The 21784-nt window shown below is 36.3% G+C and overlaps 1 protein-coding gene across 3 annotated transcripts in view; it reads right to left on the bottom strand.

Moving 5' to 3' along the window:
- The window catches only part of SPATA16 (spermatogenesis associated 16), a 245472-nt gene that overhangs the window by 203757 nt on the left and 19931 nt on the right, over positions 1 to 21784 (bottom strand). For all 3 annotated transcript variants that reach the window (XM_045502947.1, XM_045502948.1, XM_045502946.1), the window contains exon 2: positions 17121 to 17751. In XM_045502947.1, coding sequence (XP_045358903.1) covers positions 17121 to 17732 — 612 coding nt within the window. In that variant the 5' untranslated portion in view covers positions 17733 to 17751. The remainder of the gene's footprint in view (positions 1 to 17120; positions 17752 to 21784) is intronic.

Below are 21784 nucleotides of genomic sequence, written 5' to 3'. Positions count from 1 at the left end.
AAGTTTCAAAGTTATAAAATGATTAAAATAAAAACAAAAGAACCAACTGGTGTTGAAGTTACCAGCTTTCAACATTCACACCTCATGAAGGCATCGGCAAGTGTGAATATTGATTGTTGCATTAATTTTTATTTTTCATCATTCTGCTTGGTATTTAAAAACATTTGCTTCTTGTTCTTAAAACTTAACATGCTAACAAATAACGATCACCCTATCTCCAAGCCAGTGTTCTGGGACACATCCCAAATAGAGGATACTAAAAGCACAGGGCACACACACACACACACACACACACAATACACACATGTTAATAAAGTCACTGAGAATTCTTATTTGTCAATATTTTAAATTATTTTTTTAAACACTCAAGGTAAATTAGGGTGACTCTTTCATTAAACAGATGTGCTTACCACTACATGTATTAATATGTTGCCTTCTGAGTACTCATAAACAATTATTCAGTAATATTTCAAATATCAAAAACAAGCAAAAAATCCAATAAATATAAATGAGCATGCCAAAATATACAAATAACCCTGCTGACTAACTTTAGAGGTTTATTATGAGAGCGATTTATCATTGTAGTTTACATAATTCTAGTAACCCTTACTACTTTTTGATTAGTGCTGTGCATACATAGGAAAAAAGGACACAGGAGAGGTACAAGTAACAAAAAGAAGAAAATTTTTCTTACACTGTTTTTCTTCTCTTTCAGACTAAGGCTTGCTGAGTTTTCCAAGAAGACTGAGAACAAGTAGATTATGTACTGACCTTCACCTAGGCTAGACTATTGACCAGTAGAATTGAGGGGGGGATAACGTGTTTCCTTAAGCATGTTTCAACCCTCTTTGAATGAGACTCTGTGCTCTGTGGTTTCCCCCTCTGAAATCTGTCCTCCTACTGCTGCCTACTCTTATATACCTGGCCCCTCCCATTGGAAATAAATCATCCCATACCCTTAATCAAGAGGTTGAATATTCTTCCACATTCTTTAAGCCAGGCCCTCCAAGGAGCTCAGGCCCCCCGCAGCCTCTGTCATATAGAAGTTTTTTTGTCCTTCCTATCCCCTTAGCTCAGTATCTCAGAACACCATGTCATTTAGCTATTCTACCCTCTTCAACTCTGTCATCTACAGACTCCTGATTATTTCCCCACATTTACTAAGAGGTGACCCCTGGATTATGATTCCTCTTTGTTCTCTATCCCTACATCATCCTGAGTGACATCCAGCTGTAGACGACATCTAATATGCTGGTCTTTTCACTTATTTATTTATTTTTAACTCCTCAACTCCTTAATTCTTCTAATTCAGCAGCACAATCCCATGGAACTTAACTTCTCAAATCTTATACTCCAGTACTACTCCTCGACCAAACCTCCTAGGCTTTCAGCTCTTTTACTCTCATGTGCTCACATGCCTTTCCCTGAACCATCAGTCCCTGCACCACTGTGCACTCTCTCAATCTGATAGCTCTCTTCTGTCCTTTCCTACTCAGCCCAGACCCCCAGCCCACCACAACAACCATTCTCCCATCATTAATCACAAGGGTTCTGCCCTCAAAGCCATCTCATTGAAACCTCATGTCTGCGTCAAAACTTTTGGATTCTCAGAGACACACTGTAGAAAATCACACAACTTTGCTGTTTGTTGTCATTATAAAGTCATGGTCCCTCTTCCCTGAAGAGGCCCTGAATCCTCTGCCTTAATCCTATATAGCCCTTGTCTAATTTGTCTCTGTTATCTATGCAATTTTTGGTTTCAAGTCTCAGAACTCTCAACTGCTTCCAACTCAATTAAAAAAATCTGAGCTAAGAATTATTTCAAACCTCCACCTGTAACAACTTTTCCTTCTCACCTTAGTGAAATGGGTTTCCTCGTGTTCAGATCTAACCTTTCCATCTGTCTCCACTTCCCTGTCCTTTCATACTTCCTTGGGAATCTCACATTTTCAATCATCTTTTTATTACTATTATTCTCTCTTTCTTTCTATGTATGGGCTTTCCCAATATAATCAGGTCCAGTGTCCTTATTCTTAAAGTGAAAATCACTTTACATAACTACATTCTCTTTGAACCCATTTCTCCTCTTCCTTACAAGGTAAATGGTTTTTTTTATTTTTTAAATTAATTTTTTATAGTTTTGAGTTTTTAATTAAATTCCAGTTAGTTAACATATAGTATAATACTAGTTTCAGGAGTAGAATTTAGTGATTCATCATTAAGGTAAATGTTTTCATGTTTTGGACACTGTGCCCACTTCTCTTTTCAACTTCACTTCTGCTTTGTTTTGAAATAAGCCAAGCTTTCACTTGACTATACAATGAAATCAGCTGTCAGTTTGAGATAATGGTTTATTCTATTAACAAAGGTAATTGAGATTAAAACACATATTTAACCATATAATGTGCAAAGACTATTTTTTTCCAGTGTGTGAAATTTTAAGGTAAAAATTGTGCTTGCTAAATTTTATTCCACATTCTAAATAGCAGATATGTGAACATGGTTAATCTAACCTTTGGATTCCCAACTACTTCCCCAGGCTTGCTAAATTGTGTTCAGTCTCATTCTTGAGGAAGCAAGGTTTCCAAGTTGAGTTGCAGTGATGACCATTAAAATTGTTCTCTCCCTAGACCTTCAACAAACAGATTATTTTTCACTCTTAATGCTACCTCTAGACACTCTGTAACCAGCTATTTTCTTGAATCCTCCAGTCCATGAGGAGTTACTTCTTAGAGTTCCCTATTAATTAGTCTCATCATTTCTTAATATGATAGTTTTTTCTTAATTGCTCACATTCTTGAGAATTCTTTTTTCATCTCTCTTTCCCTTCCCTTCCCTTCCTTTCCCTTCCCACTTTAAATCTAACATGGGGCTTAAACTCACAGCCCTGAGACCAAGAGTCAGCATGCTCTACTGACTGAGGCAGCCAGGCACCCCTGATCCTTCTTTCTTTCTACACTTCAGGGAGTATCAGGTATGGATGATTCCTCAGTGTCTATCTTTGGTTATAAACTCTCCTCTATGCTTTCTACATGCCTCTATCTAACAAGTGTGCTGCTTTGCCACTTGGCTTAAACAAAACATGTCCAAAATTTCATTCATTCATTTACCCTTAAATGTGCTCATGTTCCTGAGTTGGTGGCACTTTGATCCTTAGAAAATGCTTGTTTCTCACCTGCCAGCAATGGGTAAAAATTATCCTTCCTTCCTTCCTTCCTTCCTTCCTTCCTTCCTTCCTCCCTCCCTCCCTCCCTCCCTCTACTTTGGTTTCTCTTCTTTGTACTTACTATTGCTCATCCAATTCTGACTTTTACTTTTCTCACCTAAATTATTGCAGGTATAGCCTCCAAATGGCCTCCAGTCTTTTCCCTCTCAAATCTTCCTCTAAACCAGTGGTTTTCAATTATTTTTGACCAAATTCCATGGTAAGAAGTGTATGTTACATCACACCCAGGACACCTTCCCTCCCTCCCTCCCTCCAACACATACAGCTAGAGAGCACACACAATTTATTTCTTTTTTCTCTCTTCTTCCTATCTATATTTTTATTTATAGGTATAAATATACCTAGACATATAACAGAAACCAAAATTTCACAACATAAAGACTTACCTTCCAATACTCTATGAACTCTAATAGTTCCTATTATACTATATTCCCATTCCATTCCATTTCATTCTGTTTCTATCAAACACAATCTGGTCACAAATCATTAAATTAATTTCACAACCCAGTACTAGATTATAACCCAGAGATTAAGCACTATTTTTGCTCTCTATATACATTAGACTGATATAGGAAGAACAAAAATCTGACTCCATCATTCTCTATATTAATCCTTTTAGAAGGCCTCCTGTCATCTGCTGGATAATGTCCAATATCTTGATAAGGCATGCATGGCCCCCTGGCAAGCTGTCAGCTCTTCTAGCTTCATTTCTCTCCATTCTGCCCTGCACTTTCTACCCTGGCAGCCCTCAACTTCTTCCTGTTTTACCTACCCTGGAGTTTTCTCTTTCTGGTTCCTTCATATCCTCATCTGCCTAGCTGCTTTCCTCTAAAAGCAATACTTGGTTTGTGACAACTAAAAGTCTACAACAAGAGGTACTGAGAAAGTGATCACCTAATAATTTGTGTTTGATTTCTTGGTATAAATTATCCCATAAAATCAATAATTTCTTATTCATAGATTGGTATCATCATCATCATCATCATCATTGACCAAAACAAGTACTCCAGAAATTGTTTATTTCTGGAAATAAAATATACTTTGGCAGTGGCATTCAGGTATGTATGATTGCAATGTTCTAGGTACAAAATAAGGAAACCACACTGAGACAGTACAAAAAAAACTATTTTCCTTTTTTTATTACCTCCTGCCTAACTATATATCCTATTCTCTGTTAGGAACAGGATCATCTCCCAGGTGGAAACAAAGTCTTCCCTATTTTCTTGAATGTCAAATAAGGCAACAGAGGAGTTAAGCAAATAAGTAGATGTTGAAATAAAAATTTTCCCCTGCCCTTCTTTTACATAATCTGAATCAAAAGAGTAGCTACAAACTTACTCTACAATACATTTCTGTGAACAAATTCAAGTGGATCTCATCTACTGGGCACCTGCAGGATCCGTGTGAACATCACACTGTATTGTGTATGATGGCTGGAAAGGTATGGAGAAAAAAGACAGAGGATTGCCGTTTTCAACTTTATTTGGCTTTGGAAGCCTTGCAATAAATTTGGAAAGATGGGTAGTGGGAAAAATGTTGGGCAACATTATCTAATATTTGGATAAGAATCATCTTTGTGTGTGTGTATAAACCTCAACATGGAATCATCCAATTGAAACACAATTTAGTGTTGTACAAAATTTCTGTGATTGAGTTGGTTGGGTTTTGAGTCACACAATGTAAACAATGTTAACTATATTTAAAAACTACATTGACATTTACTATCATTTGATTCAAATCCATAACAAACACTTGTAAACTATGGAAATGATCCTGTTCCTGGAAAGATCTCCCTCAGCTTCTCATGGATTAATAAATTGCTTTTCATGAGGTCATCACTGAGGGGATAAATTTAGTATTTCAGAGACGCAAACTAACTAACCACTGACTGGAATTTAGTATCAATGTATTTCTTAGTATTAACAGGAAAATGTTCATTAAGTGAATTTGCTTTTTAAGTAAATAGGAGAAGGTTATTTAAGTGTAGATTTCTAAGGAATAAATTTTCATGACAATGATATTTAAAAGTTTCTTGATGCTTTTTAACAGTTTTCAAATGTTTAGATAGTACCTCTCTTAATTTCCTTAAAACATACACACACACAGACACACACACACACACACACACACACACACACACACACACAGGTTAACTCCTATTGTAGGTGATTTTAAAGGGGAAGAAAGTTCTCAGTAGTTCTCAGCTATTATTTGCTCAATAAAATCACTTGTGAACTTAAAAATGCCAATGTCCCAGGCATGGTCATTATCTGAACCCCACAATTCTATCAGACTCTCTGAAGGTGGGGTTAAGCATCTATCTATCTATCTATCTATCTATCTATATGTATGTATTTAATAGCTTCCCTAATAAAGTTGTACTTATGTCAAGAATCTACCAGGTTCATAATATTTTTATATGGAATGTGATTCTTCTTTCATTTGTAAAGTGATATAAATGATAGTATAGTCTTCTTTATTGAACATGCTCCTTCTCATCCCTCCCCCCATGTTCTACCACTATGGAAAAACTCAGTTCTCTCTGAGATAGCAAATGCCTGCCCTGTGAACCTCACTGGTCCCTTTTCTCACTCTTCCTCTCCTTTTGATCCTCCCCACAAGTTATGAGTGCGGTGTGCAGGTGAGAATGGTTGCTCCTCTCCTTGCTGTGTCCATGGCTGCTGTTATGCGGTAAAGGAAAGGCGGGCTCAGCAGGAGTCACATGACTCAGGTATGCAGGGCCATCCACATCAAAAGGCCTGATAGTAACAGGGGTTCATTGAATTGAGGAATGACCTTAGACATTTTCCCCACTTTCATATATTTTAATAATACTCAGTCTGAAATACATTGTGCTCCTTTAACAAATCATCAACCTCCCTTTGTAGCTTAAATCTTTTAATCTTTCTGATTCCCCTAGGGTGGGACTGATGACCACTGAAGTTAATTAAATTACACTGAAATATGTAGGAAGTCCTTCTAAATGTCCACTTCAAAGACACATTTCAAAAAAAATATCTTAAGATATAAACAATAACACACTAAATTAAAAATAAAAAAAATACATAATCTGAAAATGCAAATGAAGTCTTGTAAGGTAGGCAGCAAGTCCCTATTCTGTCTTCTTGAGGGCAGGAACTTTAACTTGCATTTGTATCCCCTGCACCTAGGACTATGATAGACTGAAACAGCTATTAAATGTTAGTGGTATTATCTTCTTATAATGGCAAATCCTGCTTTTCTAGAGATATGTCTTATTTAACTAGTGTTTCACTATAGGTATATATCTAATTTTATTCTTTTATTTTTGAGGTTAAGAGCATTTATTTTGTGTTTTCCTGCTATGTAAATTGTTAGCATATAAAAAATATCTTATTAGTTATGGTGTTCCTGAATAGAACAAAGATGGCAACAATCAAGTTAAAAAACTGAAATGTTTAATCCTGAATATAAAATTTCAAGTCAATTTATTCCTAAGAAAAATGAAATATTTCCAGCATAACAATTTGTGCATTTAAGTGAGAGCTTATATTTTTGCAGAATGCAGTTAAATAGTTCAAAATCATGTTTGATTTAGATCACTGGTTCTAAAATGTGGAACAGAGTAGAAAACATACACTATTTTGGCACCTAGCTTTGACTGAATTTCAAATATTTTTAAAAGAAGACTGTAAATTTTTAATGTTAAAGGGAAAAGAGTATATGCATTAAAACAATGATGATAAAAACTAAAATAGAAAAAATCCTTTGGGGTACTAAAGTTTTAAGTTACATACACATACTGTTCAGGGAAATGAGGTACTTGAGAAGTACAAAGACAACTTGTACATGAATTTCAAGTTCATCACATTTTCAACAAGCAATCCTACATGACAGCACTCTGTAGCTGGGCATTAGTTGTTATCATTCCTACTAAACAGTGCTCTAAGGAGTTAAGGATGTTACTCAAAGTCACACAGTAATTACAAACCAGAAACAGCATCACAGATAATCTGACTCCAAATTCAGTGTTCTGTCCATCACAGCTCTGGACCCACATGACCACCAATGGCTATGCTAGCTAGATATACAGAAGTGCATGCCACTAACTTGCTAGAGGGACACTTGTAAATGTTGTGGGGCATAAATCCTTGCTACTTAGAGGGGTCCCTAGACCAGCAGTTTGGGAGCTTATTTGAAATAAGGCATCTTGTGTCCCACCATATGTGGGAATGTGTAAGAATCTGCATTTTTTATAATATTCCTATACAATTTTTATATACTCTAAAGTGAAAAGCAATAGTGTAAAGAATTCCAGACATGAAATCAGGGCACCTAAATTCAATCTCAGCCTTGCCAGAAACTAGCTGTGGCATTTTAAGTTTTTTTTTTTTCTCCTAACTTTTTAGAGTGTCAGTTTCTTTATATGTAAAATGAAGTTGATAATATGTCTTTAAGGGTTATTGTGATGCTTATCTGAATAAAAGGGTCTGGATCCCAGTAGGAGTTAAGAAATGCAAACTGGATCCATATGCAAATCCACATATCTTTAAAAAGATAGCACAAGCACTCAGAATTTGGTGAACTCTCCATTTCTTGATTATATTGCACTAAGAACTATGTGTGTTAGAATCGATTTAAATTAAGCTTTCTGGGATGTCCACATTTTCATGCCCTAGAGATTTGCAGCAGAATTATTCTCAGCAGAGCAATTATAGGTGAGGCTGCCCTATAATGAGATATCTTTGCTACTTCATTAAATAAACCCCCTTGGATGGGCTCCAAAATGGACCTGCCTCATACCAAATTCCATTACACTGGAAGTAATCGCATAAGAAGGCCCTGGTGCAGGTTCAATCATCCAGGATACCTACCATTTACCATAAAGGGAATGTGTTCTAGAACACTGATTCCCAAAAGCTGGTTCTCAGACCAATGCTTTATTGACCCAAGGGGAAATAAAAAATACAATTTAGTCAACTTTTCATAAAATTAACATTTAACTTATTTTTAAAATATCCTTTATTCTGAGAGTGTGCCCTTTCTATTTTCTATCTCTTTGGCGTTAAACTGTTCCATATTTTTATAAAATAATGATGATAATAGATTGTAATTTTTGTAATGTTCTCTTTTCCACCACTAACTTTTTCAGTTTTTGAAAAAATTTTACAGGTCCTTGAAATCCAACTCAACCTGGAATCCAAATTTTCTAGCTCACTATTATAGAAAAAACTGCTTAAAAGGAAATTCTTTCTTACGAAATTAGCGAGGGCATAGAGCATTTTAAGTTAAGAACCAAACTATAAAGTTTTAATTGAAGGATAAATCTGTTAATGTTGACATACCAGAGTGCAATGTTCCTCAAACTCCAGTGTGTGCAAAGATCACTTGGGATCCTGATACTGTAGGTCTGATGCAATCCAAAACTCTGTATTTCCAACAAACTCACACTTACAGTAGCAAAGGTACAGTGGTTAATTGGGGAACCAGAGCACCCTGGTTCAGCTTCCCATTCTACCACTTCTGGCTATTGTCCCTTGAGCAAGTTTTAACAGTTTAACATCTGTTAAAAAAAAAAAGAGGTAACAGGCTCCAAATGGAATCAGTTGTGCTAAGCTCCATTTCAGCAAATAGACTTAATACCTAACCTAATAAATTGCAGGTTCAGTTTTCCAGGAATATAACCTTTAACCAGTCAACATGGAATTAGCTGGTCAGCACTATTTGGACAATCCACTCGATGAACCTTTCTATTGCCTAAAGGCAACCTTGCCTGAAACAATGCATTCCTTATTAATAATTTCTGTTTCCTGTCCCTTTTATGCCTTTTAAAATCTTCCATTTTAGGGGCACATGTGTGGCTCAGTTAGTTAAGTGTCTGACTGAAACTCAAGTCATGATCTTGCAGTTTATGAGTTCTAGCCCTGCATGGGGCTCTGTGCTAACAGCTCAGAGCCTGGAGCCTGCTTCAGATTCTGTATCTCCCTCCCTCTCTCTCTCCCTCTCTCCTGCTTGCTCTCTCTCTCTTAAAATAAAATAAAATAAAATAAAATATTAATTTTTTTTAATCTTCCATTTTATACAACCCTTCAGAGTTCCTTTCTATTGCTAGAGAGCATGGTGCCAGATTCATGAATGGTTGAATAAAGACAATTAGATCTTTAAATTTACTCACTTGAATTTTTGTTTTAACGGATTTGGTGGCAGCAGCAAGATTAAAGAAGACTTCCAACAGCTTCTGGGACAATGAGAAACACTGGATTGATACCCTGCAAGCATTTTTTGAGTCCAATGTCTTTCTCACTATTTCTGAGGGCCATGGGTAAGTTCTTCTTGGTTCTGAGCTCTCCAGATCTAATTGGCTTTTCAGTCTGCTTTGAGTAAAAAACCCCAGCCCTTGTTTCTGTCTCCAGATTCCATGTTGGAAACTGCTGATGGTTTAGTCTGTAGTTTCCCATTTGTTTGGAATCCTTCTTCAGATTTCACGTTAGGAACTGCTGGTGGCAGCTGCAGTATTCCATTTATTTGGAATCAGTCCACAGCCCCTGTTCTTTGGGTCTGTTGGCCCAATCCTCTCCCTAGTCTCAGGTTCCATGGTGGGAATTGCTGTTAGTGCATGCAGAGTGTTCTCTTGGTCACTCTGCAGTAACATCTAAACCCCCAGCCCTTGATCCTATCTCAAGATCCACGTGGGAACTGTTAGTGGCAGTTTGCAGTTCCCCATTCATGTGGAACCCCTAGTCCATAGTCCCCATTTGTTGAAGTCTGTAGGTTCGATCATTTCCCCAGTCCCCAGTTTGTTAGTTATTGCCAGTATGTTAACGTGCACATGAGGTCAAGGCTAACTGCTAATGGGAATCTCAGAAAACAAAAAAGCCACAAATTGGTGGGCAAGAGTCAAGCACTGAAGGCTGTTAGAGCACTCATTATGTAACTCAAAGACTCCCATGTTGGCTATCCAGAATGGGTTAGATTGACACTAGGGTCATCTGTCAAGCTCAAGAACATTTGCGTGCAATGAGGTATGCTATAAAACATCACACGGTTCTTAGCCTAGTGGCACATCCTTTTCAGGTATTAATTTGGCTCTGACAGACCCAAAGGCTAAGTAAAATAAATGAATTAATGAATGATAAAAATTGTATCCTTATATTCCAAAAAGTTAAGTGCACCATCTTCTGTTATGCCAGTTCTTATGTCTAAGAACTATGGTCTCATCAGCTATAAATATCTAGAAAAATTGCAGTCTTAATAAAAACAACCTAGAATTACAATGGCCATTATGGTCTTATTTCGATAAGATTGTTTAAGAAGTGCTCTTAAAAGTCAGGCCTCCCAAATCAAATGAACAGAATAGGATACCTATCTTAACTGTTATGTAGAGGCTTCAAGACTCCAAAGTAAGTCATTGAAAGTTTTGTTGCAAAAGGCTAATGGAAAATTAAATATACAAAAGATATCTAAAATAACACTTAGGCCTCCCCCATTATACCCTCCTAAGGATCTATCATCAAAACACAGACCCAGAAAGTGATATCTTGATTGTAATTACCCAGACGCTGGAAAAGAGGTTGTCCTCAAAGGCCCTATCCAAATTCTTTAATAGCAACTCAAAAGCTCCCTTATCTACCTTCAAAGTAGGGCTCCTCCCCAAATTAATGGGACTCACTGATTTTCTGGTAAACTGCTACGTTATTCCTTTAAACAGCTAAAGGAAACTAAAAATAAATTTAATGAAAGCCTTGCCAAATCCTAGTAAATATCAGAGCTACACTCTCCATTTTAAACCTCAGTCAGAATCTGCAGATGGGATCCTGGAAAAACTGGCAGGCAGAAGCCAGCAAAGGGTGAGAATTCTTACTAGATTCAGCTTTCCCAGCTCTCTATCTGTAGTACTGGGTAGAGAGAGGAAATAAAAATATCTTTTGCACCTTCTCTGAGGACACCTCTTAAGGCCAAGGGGTTGTTCAGTCCTGTCAGAAATATTTACTATTTGTCTTGGCTAACAGCTACAAAGTAGCTTTGTGGTAAAAAAAAATTGGCCCAGTTGCAGAGCCTGATAAGAAATTTTTTTAAGGCCTCCTCCCTCAAGCTATACCCAGTGAGATAGAAAAAAAGAGGGCTTTGAAAAAGAATTTACTAAAAAAGATAATATACTTACATTGGTGGATCAACTCTTGGTGTCATTTAGGCTGTGAGCCAATTCTTTGAGGAATTGAGAACAACTGTCCTTATCTTACATATCTTTGCAAAAATAAAAATGCAGCTCTAGAGGCAGCTCAGGGTTCATCTATCCCTTTTTAACCAATCCTAAAATCTTCCCTATTTATCTCAATAGACTTGTAAATATTGGCCTTAGGAAACCAAAGTCCTTCTTGGAGGAACTTACATTTTTCTTTGTGCCTTTGAGATATAAACTCTTATCTAGGCCATCTCCTTAAAGTAAAAACTTGAGGGAGGTAACTTTTAATGAAGGAAAAAAAAAATAAGGGGGAGGGGAAGAGTTTCTTTTTTTCAAAAGAAAAAAGCTTCTCCACAGCTTCCGTGAGTTTACTCGTCAAGGGCAAATATGAATCCTAAGTGTCTTCTCCACAAACACCAGTAGAAGCAGTTTTAGTCATCTGAGCAGATAAACTTAATTTATTCCAAATGTTCTTTTATAACTAATGAATTTTACATTATTGTGCCTGTTTTATGGCTAAAATTTTTAAATGAAACTGCAACATCTCTGTTTGTGTCTGTATATTTGTATGTATCTACATATCTATATAGATATGTGATATTTTTCTACTCCTGGATGGTATTGCCAAAATCAATTTGTAAAAGCTCTATTTAGTTGGTTTGAAGGCAAGTGCTTATAAAGATTGTGTGTTCTAAAACTCTCAGAAATACAAAAATTAATCCAAATGATTTTTAATTTCACATGATCTAGGATTAATCTTTAGTAAATAAAAACTAGTTTAAGGCGTGCCTTTAGAGTTATCAGCATTAAATATAAAACTTTTATTCCACCTGGGTTTACTCATCAAATAAGTTCTTGTTACCTCTATTGAAATTTGTTGGTCAAAAGAATAACTCAGGATGAGTTACTTTGTCTAATGTCTCAGAAAGTTTTTGTGGGTAATCTAAACATAATTGTTAAGAACGAGTAAATTAGAATACACGTAAGTAGGATAAAAAGTTTTTAGGTAAACTTTTCAAATAGTTTCCCCAAATCTTTGTAGTAACCTGAAACCTGAAAGTTTTGCTAAGTTCAATGATGAGGTAAGTTAAATTCATTAAATATCCAGATCATTTCCAAAGAAGATAAAACAGAAACATTCATTACTGAACATAGGTTTATCCTCTCTTGGTTTCCTTTTTTACAAAGGAACTGAAGATATTTGGATCTCTCAGTAAACATATTTTATGTCACATTGAAAAAATTGTACTCTTAGGAAGCATATGTCTCTAAGAATCACAAAATGTAAATTTGCCAATCTGAAGAATGTCAATGTAATAGTTCACAATTATGTGAGAAGTGAGATGATTCATTTTCAGAAATACCAAATAAAAGCTGTGCTGTCTAGTTAACAGGTTAACTAGATTAACAGTTTATAGGTTTACAACCTATTGGAAATATTTATGAACAACAACCCCGCCCCCCCTAACAATGGAGTCCCAAACCCTTAGACACTTCACTTCCTGGTTCTTCTTCCCCTCTCCATTCTGGGAGCTTTGCAATGTGCATGCACCAAAGAACAGAAGTCTCTGTGACACCTCAAGGAATGCACTTTTTGCCTTACATGGGCATAGGCAACTTCCAGGTAAGGCCGTAACCTCTGCAGTACTCAGCCTATGAGGAATCAGGGTAGGGACTTGCATGCTAGGAGATAAATTGCCTGCTCAAACTGCCCAGTGTGTGCCTGTCCATCAGACACCCACTCTTGCAAGAATGTTGATTAAAGCCTTGCTTCACATGCTCCAAGTCTCTGCATCCCTCTTTTGATTGGGTTGGTGGGCTTATTTCTCACAATTGTTTACTTGGTTTTTACTAAAAATTAAAGTTATAAAAAGAATGAAAAATTCTAATATATAATTAAAACTACTTGAAATAATATGGGAAATATCCTGTATGCAAATAAAGTAAGATGTGTAAAGTAAAAGAAGGTACAAAGAATGGAGATGGATTTTGTTGAGGAAAAAGGGGAATTTTATCCTAAAGAGAGGTAGAAAAGAGAAAAAAAAATGGGAAAAATCTAAATCTAAAAAAGTTGTAGAAGAAGTACAAAGAAGGAAACTTGGGAAAATAATTTTATGCGTGATCAAGCTGGATAAAATTAAATAAAGTTATTGTAAAGTTTTTTTCAAATAAGCTTTGATATGATTAATGTACTTATCCTTAAGAAAAACTAGAACTTAATACTCTTTCATCTGCCAGAAGGACAAAGTTTTCTTGGACTATTGGTCTGCCCTGATAAAAGATTGTGAAAGGTCTTCCTCCTTTACCCTCTAAGTAATCTGCCTACAAAGCAAAGATTTGTGTTTTATCAAAATGATTTCCTGTGCTCTTTATCAGCAAGTCTTTGATTACTTAGAAAAAAACCCAAAAAACTAATAGTTGTCCTTTAAAAATTACAGGGAATAGGATCTAGGCATACAAATGTGATTTAATATGAATGTGTTTTTATCTTCAGCTTCTACCTTTTGCCCTATTAGTATGTCTTCTGATGTGAATATAAACACAAGAGCAAATAATGACTGATCTTAATAAAACTTAACAAATATGAATGAGTTGGTCACAGAGCTAAGCACTAATCTCACCTACATAACTGGTTCAACTTTATATAGTAAAAATAAAGCATAAAAATAAATTATTTCATCAATCACATTTAAATAAATGCTTCCTGTGTTCTGCAATCCTAAAAGATTAAAGTTGACTGCTTTTTGGAAGTTAAATTGTTGTCTTCTGAATCATTGTTTACCATTTTATCTTAATCATTCTAAAACATTACCAGAAATTTATCTATCTAGTGGGTGACCATGTTATGAAAACAAAAGGAGCTAATACTTTGTAAGAGTATAAGGAAACTAACATAAATAGAATATTCCTAATGGGGTTATTAGAGGCCTTGAGAATTATCATGTCAATAAATATTCACAAATCTCCAGAACCTTTCCCCGTTTTTTATTTTTGTTTCTTTTCTGTGGTTCTGTCTTTAACCACAACCAGCCTTCTGTATACTCCTACAGTTGACTTTGTATCACCCATTTGGCAAGCATTCTGTATGCCTCAAAATGCCTCCCAAGATTTAGCACTAGATGGGAAAGTTGCCTTCCCATTCTCTTCTTCCTCCGTAACAGAACCCCTGAATGTTAGTGCCATACAGAATAAAGACCAGATTTTTCAGCCTCCCTTGTAGGTTTGTGTGGCCACATGACTAAATTTGAATCAATGGGGGAAAAAATGGAAATGGTGTGTGCAACTTCTGTGAATTGTGCTCATGGGGACCTGGTGTATAGGGACACGGTGTATCTCTCTCCTCCTTTATCTCCCTTCTGGCTGGCTAGATGCATATGATGTCACCAACAGGAGCTGCCATTTTAGACCGTGAGGTCAAAGCACAACTGGAGGAACAAAACAGAATGTGGTACTCTAATGATCATACCATACCAGCGTTTGACTATGCACATTTATGTGAAAAAATAAAAATAAACCCTCTTGCTTTAGACACTGTTGTTTCGGGTTTTCTATCACTTAGAGACAAACCTAATCCTAGCTTATGTACATTCAAATATTTGTTGGTACATATATCTTTCAGGTGTGATCCTTATCTTTAAGTCTTGGTCTCTGTCATCCATCTTGCCCTACTCAAAGCCATGTTAGGACATAATGAAAAGGAAGAGATGCATTAAATAATACCTAAGAACAGTCAGTTTTGAAGAAGTTAAATTTAGGAGAAGAAAGGATTAATGAGGTTAAAAATCTTTTCTATTCCCAGAAGTTTTGGTTTATTAAGAGACATTCTAGGTAAAATTTCAAAGTTAACTCCCAAGATAATTAGACAAAAGCTAGGCCAGATGTCTAAGCTAAGTTTTGGTCTCAAAATAATTACCTTTGTTAATTACCAGTAATTAGTGTCAGCATCCAACACTTTCCTAAAAACCTTTGTGGGGAGGGGGGTGGAGAGAGGTGGGGGGAGAGAGGGAGGCAGACAGGGAAAGAGACAGAGAGAGAGAGAGAGACAGAGAGAGATTGTGCATAAGAGAGAGTCAGAACAAAAGCATTTTCTAGAACAATTATATCTTGGGGTCATTAAAACCTGATTCAAATTTTATAATTTTGAACATTGATTGGGTTATGGAAAAACCAGATATTTTCTTCCAGTTAGTGCAAATACCTTTTTGCTTCTATCTAGACTTAATTTGAAGTTTATATCCTTTCTTATTTTATGCTTTTTTTTCATTTCCAACATGATTATCTCTCTTCATCTTCAAAACTTTACCTTTAACTCTGCTTCCCCCACCCTCAAAAAACAATTTTTGCTGAAAATGGCCCTAAGTGGAAGATCTCAGGGTTCTTCTTGAGCCTTTCTTCAGGATCCTTTCCTCAGCCAGAAGCTCTGGTGTTTAGCTCAAAAGTACAGCATAGGACTCTCAGTGATTTGTGGATAACTTAATTTGGGGGCACTTTTTCCATAGTGCACAAGTTTACGTAATGCATTATTCTTCCCTTCTTTGTGAAGACAGAAATATTTATAGATGCATCTATTTTTACACTACCTCATCATTTCATATCTCTTTGGGCCTCCTTTTCTGTGCTTAAAGTTTCTTTTTAAATATTTAGGGGAGCTATTGTCTGGTATTATCCATTAATAATTCATTGTAAATGTAGTCATTTTAACCTGCAAATAACAGTGTAAATAATACTTGACTCTTTAAATCTCTATCACAAACATGTCATACTAACTTCTGCTCATGCCTCCTGTCTTATGGTAGATCCATTGCCCCTTTACCCTATCTCTTTTTAACTGGTTTACTGGTTTGTCTCCCTCACCAGACTGTTAGAGGGGAAAAAAACATGTTCTAGCTCATTTTTTATATCTCCAGTGGCCACCAAGCACATATAGAATGCATTAACATTTTTTTTTGTAATTAATGAAATATGCCAATATTGTCAGGCCAATAGGACTTTTAGTGACAAACTTTGGTCCTTTTATAGGTTCAGTGAGTCATAAGATGGAACGATTTTTCCCACCACCTATTTTGTGTTTCAGTGGTGACTCCCAATTTTATTTGAGTCCATGGGCTATTTCGTTATGCCATAAACAATACTGACCAATTTACCTGCTTGCAGAGAGAAAAATAATTATTTATAAAGCTCACTAGAAAGGGAAGGAAAGTGAAATTTGATGATAAAGTAAAATGGTGCTATTTTATATTATATATTTTATTTTATATTTTATATAAATTATCAGCCCATGCTAAACAGTAAAGATGGTTACATTTAATCATGAAGACTACATATCAAAAGGGAAAATTCATATACTCATTAACTGCCTATTTCTAGAGAGAAAATCTATATTCTACCCACCACCACTGTATTAAAACTTTATGGCTTTTATAGGTATACTTCTAAATTACAAAACCAACTGCATTTTTATATGTTGCCATTCACTGCAGGGTTTGTTAACAGAGAAAAATCATGAGGTTTGCTTTTGGGGTGCTTTCTATATGTCAAGTGCACACAGGCATATAATTTGCAGGCATATCTTATTTGCTTTATGTAAACTGGGAATCATATAATCCTGATATCATTCAATATTTTCACTCCATGATCACTGTTCATTACAGTATGATCAGAGCTGCTCAATGTAATCACACTTTCCATTTCACAGCTTCCTGTAATCAATCTATATATTCTTTAATCCCATACCTCCAATGCTGTTCTGAACTGTCCTGCTGCCACGGCGTATTTCTTTTGTCTGTAGCAAGAGCTGGCATCCTTTAAGGCTAACTGAAGCCATTTGTCAATCTGAGGCAGAAAGCTGAAATTAGGTACATGCAGAGGGTCTACAATTTCAGCAGCTTGGCATGATGGTCGAATCCCAGTAGACACGAAGGACTCTACAAACTCATAGCTCACATCCTCTTCATCGACGTAGACCAACTTCGCCTCCACATCCATGATATTTTTTAAGGGGATGTGAGGCAGAGGCATGGTGATCAATGTGCTGTCAAGTTCCGTTATCTTTGCCTCTTTCTTTCCAGCTGGCTTTTCTTCATTTTCTGCCTTTCTTTTAAAAGCCACTTTCTCTAAATCATTGCTATGTTTTTCTTTGATGCTCTTTGTCATTTTTATTCTTTCCACTGTGATTTCTACCTGTTTATCTCCACAACTTTTCTTAACTTCTTGTGATGTTTCCAGGATGCGTGGCTGGCTTGCTAAGGTAGACATTTTCTTGTTTGTGTTTATCTTTGGGACAAGCTGGTCAGGACAGTCCCTATTCACTGTATTCTCCAAATTCCTACTGCTTCCTGAATCCATTGATTCCCCTCTGCAACTCCTGGAAGGGTGAGAAGAAGGAAAATAATTAAAACAATGTTTTGAAGGTCCAATGGTTTAAAACTATAGTTAAATTCATTTGAAATACTTTTTTATTCATTATGGGTATTTACTACCTTAAAGTAAAACTGTACGTACATTATCTGCTGAGAGTTTTACTAGAGAAGAATATGTTTCAATCTCAAAACTCACCAAGAACTTGTTGAAAACACATTTAGACAATGTCTTTAAAAATAATCATCTATAGCTGAACAACACTGAATGAACATTTTTATGGGGTGCCTAAACTCACTGAATAGGAAAACCTTATACATAGGCACTGAGGACAAAAAAAAGACTAAAAAAATCCATCTCAATATTAATTTCCTCCGAAAGGCAGGTGGTCTAGAATTCATTATAAAATATACTGCTAACCTGCATAATAGACTTGGAAGTCTAAAGAAACCACAGCTGCTTCCTCTGAAAAGCTTCAGAAAATGTTGTAAGCACAATGTTTCCTCAATTTATTTCTTCTATTAGTAATGAAAATATCAGGTTTAAACAGCTTTAAAGATAACTATTATTCAGAACTGATTTGATAGCAGAACATGACCTTCAACCTCACATTAATGTGGAGCCATATATTCATCTTGAGTCTACTGTATTAATACTTTTGTAGCAATATTATCAATGCTGTACTTCTAAGATGAGACATTTTCCTAAATCATTAATGTTCAAAAAATATAATAACTAATGGTCTTTAGATTCAAAGGCATACTATCTCTGATGCTAGATTAGTTTAAAAACATAAAACGTCCTCAGACTTAATAATTATGTAGTATAATTGGATCCTATTTTTTGAGACTCTTTTACCTATCAGCTTCTGTCCTAGAAACAACTCTGTAGGGTATATAGGAATAAGAACCAACATTTTCCAAAGAAACTAAAGGATAGAGAGGTTACGCTGCTTATCCATGTCATGCTGTTGATCATTAGTGTTTTTTTTAATGTTTATTTATTTTGAGAGAAAGAGCACGAGTGGGGGAGGTACGGGGGGCGGGGGGGTGGACAGAGGATCTGAGGTGGGCTCTGTGCTGACAGCAAAGAACCCGATGTGGGGCTGGAACTCACGGACCATGAGATCATCACCTGATCCAAAGTTGGATACTCGAACAACTGAGCCACCCAGGTGCCCTGGTCATTGGTTTTTTTAATCTTGGTATAATACAACCAGGAATGCTGTTTCCTCCCTAAGACTTCCACTCACTACTCTTAATCTTCTTCACTCTCTTCCTCTCTTAGCATGCTGTTCTTGAGGATAGCTAATGGCAGACTTCCATCAGAACACAAAGAGAAGAGAAAAACACAAGAAAGAAAGGCTGAGGATGACAATAAGATAGCAATGACATAAAAGCTAACATTCTTGCTTCTTCTCATCTACCACAACGACAGTACCTGGCTGAAGATAAAGTCTTGAGTTGCTTCTCAAAACTTAATAATTTTATTAAAGTTGTTGATTATTTTCTTTTGTTTGAAAGACAGCAGTTTGCCTATAGAAAACTTTTAAAACAACCCTGAAATTTGACCTGGCAATTCTTTTTTAAAATGATTTTATTGAGAGAGTGCCAGTAGGGGAGGGGCAGAGAGAGTGAGAGAGAGAGAGAAAGAGAGAGAGAGAGAGAGAGAGAGAGAATCCGAAGAGGCTCAGAGCTGTCAGCGCAGAGCCTGATGCAGGGCTAGAACACACAAATCATGAGATCATAACCTGAGCCTGACCCGAGCCAAAGTCAGATGTGCTTAACCAACTGAGCCACCCAGGTGCCCCTGATCCAGTAAATCTTAAGGAAAGTAAAGGACAAAGCAAAACTGTATATATAGCTGTTAACCTTTCTCCCCCTACCATTATATATTTGTGTCATCAGAAAGGGCTTACATGAAACATGGACATATCAAAAACCGTACTGTAATGGCCCAGACTATCTCAAAGGATAGATCAAGTTCCAATAATTCTAGTAATAGCAATCTTGGATGTCGATTTGTAAAAGTTTAATATTAGAATATTTCCCCAAAGATTTATACTGACATATTAGAGTTGTGTGTCTATGGGGAAAAACACCTAAAAAATAAAATAAAATTTTGCCAGTCTGTATTATGCTCAATATTTAAGAAGATCCCCATGACTGGGAATCATAGGCCCCATTAACACAGCATTACTTTGTGCAATGCTGTGTTTTCTTTTCTTCTCTTGGAATCATGGATGGCATCCAATACATTTTTTGGACCACTGATGTGGCTAGTCAGAGTGGTGAGGGGAAAACTGTGTCCAGCCATCACTCTATCTTATGTTTGCTCTTGTGCCACGTATGATTTGGGTTGAGCAAAAGTTAGCTTCAGTCCTTGAATTAGGATCTTTGTGAGATGAACACTAGAAATATACATCTATACTAAAAAGTTTCATTCAGTAGCAAGGTGCAGAAATGGAAGTAGCACAATTCCAACACCCCCCATATACATTATATAGTTTGCTTGCTTGTTTGTTTATTCATTTTTGAGAGACAAAGAAACAGAGTGTGAGTGGGGGAGGGTCAGAGAGAGAGGGAGACACAGTTCTGAAGCAGGCTCCAGGCTCTGAGCTGTCAGCACAGCTGACATGTCTCACAAGCTGCGAGATCATGACCTGAGCTGAAGTTGGTGCTTAACCAACTGAGCCAGGCAGGCGCCCCGCATTATATAGTTTTTCAAATGTTGTATGAAATTTTGAGTAAAATTTATAAACTACAATGTGGCTAAGTTCTGAACACAGATGGATTCTTATGAATACTATAGAAATTATACTTATGTTCCCTTCTTGGTCTAATGCTATTTGTGAAGCAAAAGAGATGTAGCTGTTGAAACTTGTTTAAAGCTCAAAACATTGAATTTTAAGAATTTATATTCATTCTTACAATAGACTGCAAAATATAACCAGGAATTGCTGGTAGGTGACCTACTCCAAAATTTTCATGGTATCTTTCAGGTATCTTTTCTAAGCTCTCTATTTTCAAGAACCAATGATTAAAATGTATCATAATATCTATATTTGGTTGTAGTTAGTAACATTTTTAGCATCTACAGCAGCATTACCTGTCTCTTCTGCATTTATTGCACATTTCTTGACACCCGTATACGTTACACCCGTATAACCTTATCTTTATGACCATTTCTTTTAGAAGGTAATTGTTCTCCCTCTCTCTCCCCCACCTTCCTCCCTCCCTCCCTTCCTCTATTTTTCCTTCAGATTTCCCACTCCAATATTCCCTCCCAAGCCCTTTTTCATTGCAAGATGGAAGGTTTGATTGCTCTTAAGAAGCAGGCATCTGAATATTTCTGCATCAGTCCTTAAACTACTTATAGAAATCATAATTTTTGTCTTCAGTGCAGTTTTGTACAAGAAACAATAATAAAGGAAGAAAAAGTGTGCATGATCCACAGAACACTCAGAAGGAATAAATATGAGGGCAGATGTTTTGTTTTTAAACATCTGGAAGGTCAACTATTATAAATTTGTACAAGAAACAATAATCCAGGCCACCTCAAAAACCCAGAATAAATATGTGAATGTCTGAAAATGGCCTAAATGTGCAGGCTAGGCTGAAAAAGTATGGCCAAGCCCAACCAATACTTTTCAATGTTGGTTACAAATCAGGTGACTTCAGCTTCAGATTTAGAGCCTGTTCTTTACAAAAATTATTGCATGTCTCCAGAGGGGTTATGCAACTGCTCACTTATAGCTTTTTAAAAATATTATAAAACTCCATTTAAGTAATCTGGAATTCAAGGCCTTTCACCACCTAGCCCAATGTGTGTTTCCAGACTTATTTAGCACTCCTTCTATAAACTGCTCTCAAGTCAAGCTGAACTTGTTACTTCCAAAAGATACCCATTTTTAGTCTGTCTGCTAAGAATTCTCCATCTTCCTGTTCCCACCTCATTCTACCTGCCCAAACCTAGCTAGAACTTACCCATCTCTCCCTCCTCAGAATACCTACAACATTTATACCACTTATTTCCTACAT

The sequence above is a fragment of the Leopardus geoffroyi genome, chromosome C2, assembly GCF_018350155.1.
Source record: "Leopardus geoffroyi isolate Oge1 chromosome C2, O.geoffroyi_Oge1_pat1.0, whole genome shotgun sequence".
In the NCBI taxonomy this organism is placed as follows: Eukaryota; Metazoa; Chordata; class Mammalia; order Carnivora; family Felidae; genus Leopardus; species Leopardus geoffroyi.
This window is presented reverse-complemented; position numbering and strand designations above follow the sequence as displayed.